This window comes from Arachis hypogaea, chromosome 3, assembly GCF_003086295.3.
Source record: "Arachis hypogaea cultivar Tifrunner chromosome 3, arahy.Tifrunner.gnm2.J5K5, whole genome shotgun sequence".
NCBI classification, from domain to species: Eukaryota; Viridiplantae; Streptophyta; class Magnoliopsida; order Fabales; family Fabaceae; genus Arachis; species Arachis hypogaea.
The window spans coordinates 38,389,877-38,392,666 of record NC_092038.1 but is presented as its reverse complement, the minus strand read 5'-3'; the positions used below and the strand labels follow the sequence as shown (position 1 = coordinate 38,392,666).

Below are 2,790 nucleotides of genomic sequence, written 5' to 3'. Positions count from 1 at the left end.
CTTTAAAAATTAAATTACAACTCGCATGTAAGTTTAGAGACTAAATTAGATATTATTTTTCACGTATAATAAAAATTATAATTTTATTATTAACTTTTTACTTTATTATTTTATTAATTTTTTTATTTTAGAGATTTAAATTGGCCATTTAACTCCCATAGTGCGTGGCTACCCACAGGCAATATTATTTTCATTCTCCTGGCTTAAAAATTTCAATTTGAAAATAAAATATCTGTACCAATAAATTTTTTAATCCATTACACAAATAAAACGCCCATCAATCAAGCTCTTTTGTAGATGTGACCTAGATAACACCTGCTTTTTAATATATTTATATTTTTTCCAAACAAGTGCATAAGTTAACCTTAATAAAAGGCTGTTTGCAAGAAGTTAATTTCTTAATAAGGTGTTATTATTATTATTATTATTTCCTTAAGAAGATAAAGTTCGCAGTGAGAAAAAAAAAGAAATTGTAAGAAATAAGAATATAACGTACAATTATCTCCCTGAAAGTCATTATGACCTTCTATAGGTTAGATAATCTTACTTTAATATTTTTACTTTTGTAAAATTTACCACTACTAAATATTTTCTATGAGAGAGTTGTTTATACTCTAGTTATATATTATAAAAAAATTAAGTGATTAATATTTTTTATATTTAAATTAACACTAATTAATTTTCTATTTTCAGTAAAAATATTAACGCTGATATTTTAGATACATTATTATTACTTTGACCGATGCTAAACGTATTTCACTTTTTCTTTATTACTGCATCTAAGCTTTTGAATATTGAAAGTAAAAAAAAAAAAAAACGGTCAAAGTGTGAAAGTGGGTAGTATATGGAGAGGGAATATTCCACCAATCAATCCCAATAACCATAGAGGATAGAGCAGTAGAAAAGTGTCTATAAATACCTCTTAGTTGGCAACAAGGGTATGTATGTGTGTGTGTGTGACACTTTTCTTTTGCAGAAAAAGAGAGAGAAGGCCAAGATTGGTAGGTACCCTACAAAGCACGAGCAAGCCCTCCATCCCTCCCTCCATATTCAGCAATAATCCAAACAAATTAGAATCGAATCGAATCGAATCAAATCAGCGTTGATTATCAGATCAAGAAGCATCAGGAGAAAAATGTGGTTTGTGTATGTGTGCGATGAAGGGGAGAAAGAATTGGGAAGGCAACAAGCGCCAGGGTCATGCCCTTACTGCGGTGGCAAGGTTGAAGCCATGGATGTTGAGATCCAATGGAGATGTTGCTTCTTGCCCATGTGCTTCAAGATCAAGAGGAAGTTCTTTTGTACCCTTTGTTCCAAACGCTTAGAATTATATTATTAATTAATTAATTAGTTCTTAATAATTATGACTTCCTTTGTGTATCTGTGTGCTTAATTTTGTGGCTCTCTAGATTCTACAACTAGGCCTCTTTATTCATCCTCATGTAAATGGAAGTTGAACTAGTGTTTGCTTTTTCTTGCTTTTCTGGGTTCTCTTCTTTCTTATTGTTCCCCTGTAAATCGTGATACAGAGTTTTGCTGCCATTGACAATTGACACGTATATATTATGGCCTTTTCTCATTATTAAAGCATTAATTATTGGAATTTCATTTCTTCTTTTATTTTGCTTATATATGCACAAGTTTTAATTTAAATTTTCCTTTTTATATTTCAATCCAATGAGAAGTTGAGAGGTGTGAATGGAACAGTGAGTGCTTTAGTAGTTTCTTGGTTTCTTCATTAAAGGTAGCGACTGGGGAAGGTTTTATTATCTTGTATGTGTGTTCTTCAAGCCTTCAAGGTTCAACTTTGAAAGTTAGCACATGTGAATATGTGACAAAAAAGAGAGTTCGAGTTTTTCTTATTAGTAAGTGATGTGTAAATTTCTCTGCAATCGTTTGCATCGAACATGTTTTAGCTACGGAGGAAGGAAAAACTCGCTATCTAAATGTTGATGCCTTAGCTATCGTACTACCTTCCCGGTTTCTTCCTTTGATTTTTGTTTGATAAAATTTTTTAGAGGTTATTAAACTAATCCGTATTAAATTGACCATAACTATATGGGATATGCATCTCAATGATTTGATTTAAATAACAACTATGGGACCCTCAGTCATTTCCAGAAGTCATCTTGTCCCTTTTCGATGATACCCTCACATTGTTGATGATTGAGCACCATTTCAGGAAGAGCCATAAATCAAACGCATATTAACATAAACAGCAATTAATTAACCACCACAAATTACATTAACATCTGTTCACAAACTAAAAAGTAGTAAAGTACCTAGGACGTTTAGGACTACTAATTGACATATTTTGCACCTTGTCTTTTTCCCCTCAAATAATCAAGATTTTTTTATCGACTATGTTATGTATATATTAAAATCAGTCACCAATCAATTGCTATTATAAAATATATGTTGGAATACAAATATTCATAGAAAATAAATTAAATAACATATGAATTTATACACAAATATATTAGTAACTAATTTTAGTATACAAATAGCATTTTTGTTTTTTTATATATACATATATATATTTTATTTGGTACCAACTAATTGCTGAAATTCAAATGAAGGGAAGGACAATCATTTATTACCACGTGACTGAATAAAACTATAGACGCCGACATTTTTTACCGCTCAAGTTGTGTTTATTTGTATTTTCTTTGGCTTCTTTACGAGATTTCATCAGTTTCTTCAACATGAGTGAATTGATGTACCTATAGGCTACAAGAAAGGATAGCTTAGTGCAAAATTTCCAACAGAGTACACAAGATATGGCCGTCA

The 2,790-nt window shown here is 30.8% G+C and overlaps 1 protein-coding gene across 1 annotated transcript; it reads left to right on the top strand.

The window, feature by feature from the left end:
• Nucleotides 1-932: 932 nt before the first annotated feature.
• Nucleotides 933-1,603, top strand: LOC112790319 (uncharacterized). Its single transcript, XM_025832654.3, has one exon. The coding sequence runs from the start codon at nt 1,136-1,138 to the stop codon at nt 1,337-1,339; it is 204 nt and encodes a 67-aa protein (XP_025688439.1). The 5' UTR covers nt 933-1,135; the 3' UTR covers nt 1,340-1,603.
• The last annotated feature ends 1,187 nt before the right edge of the window (nt 1,604-2,790 follow it).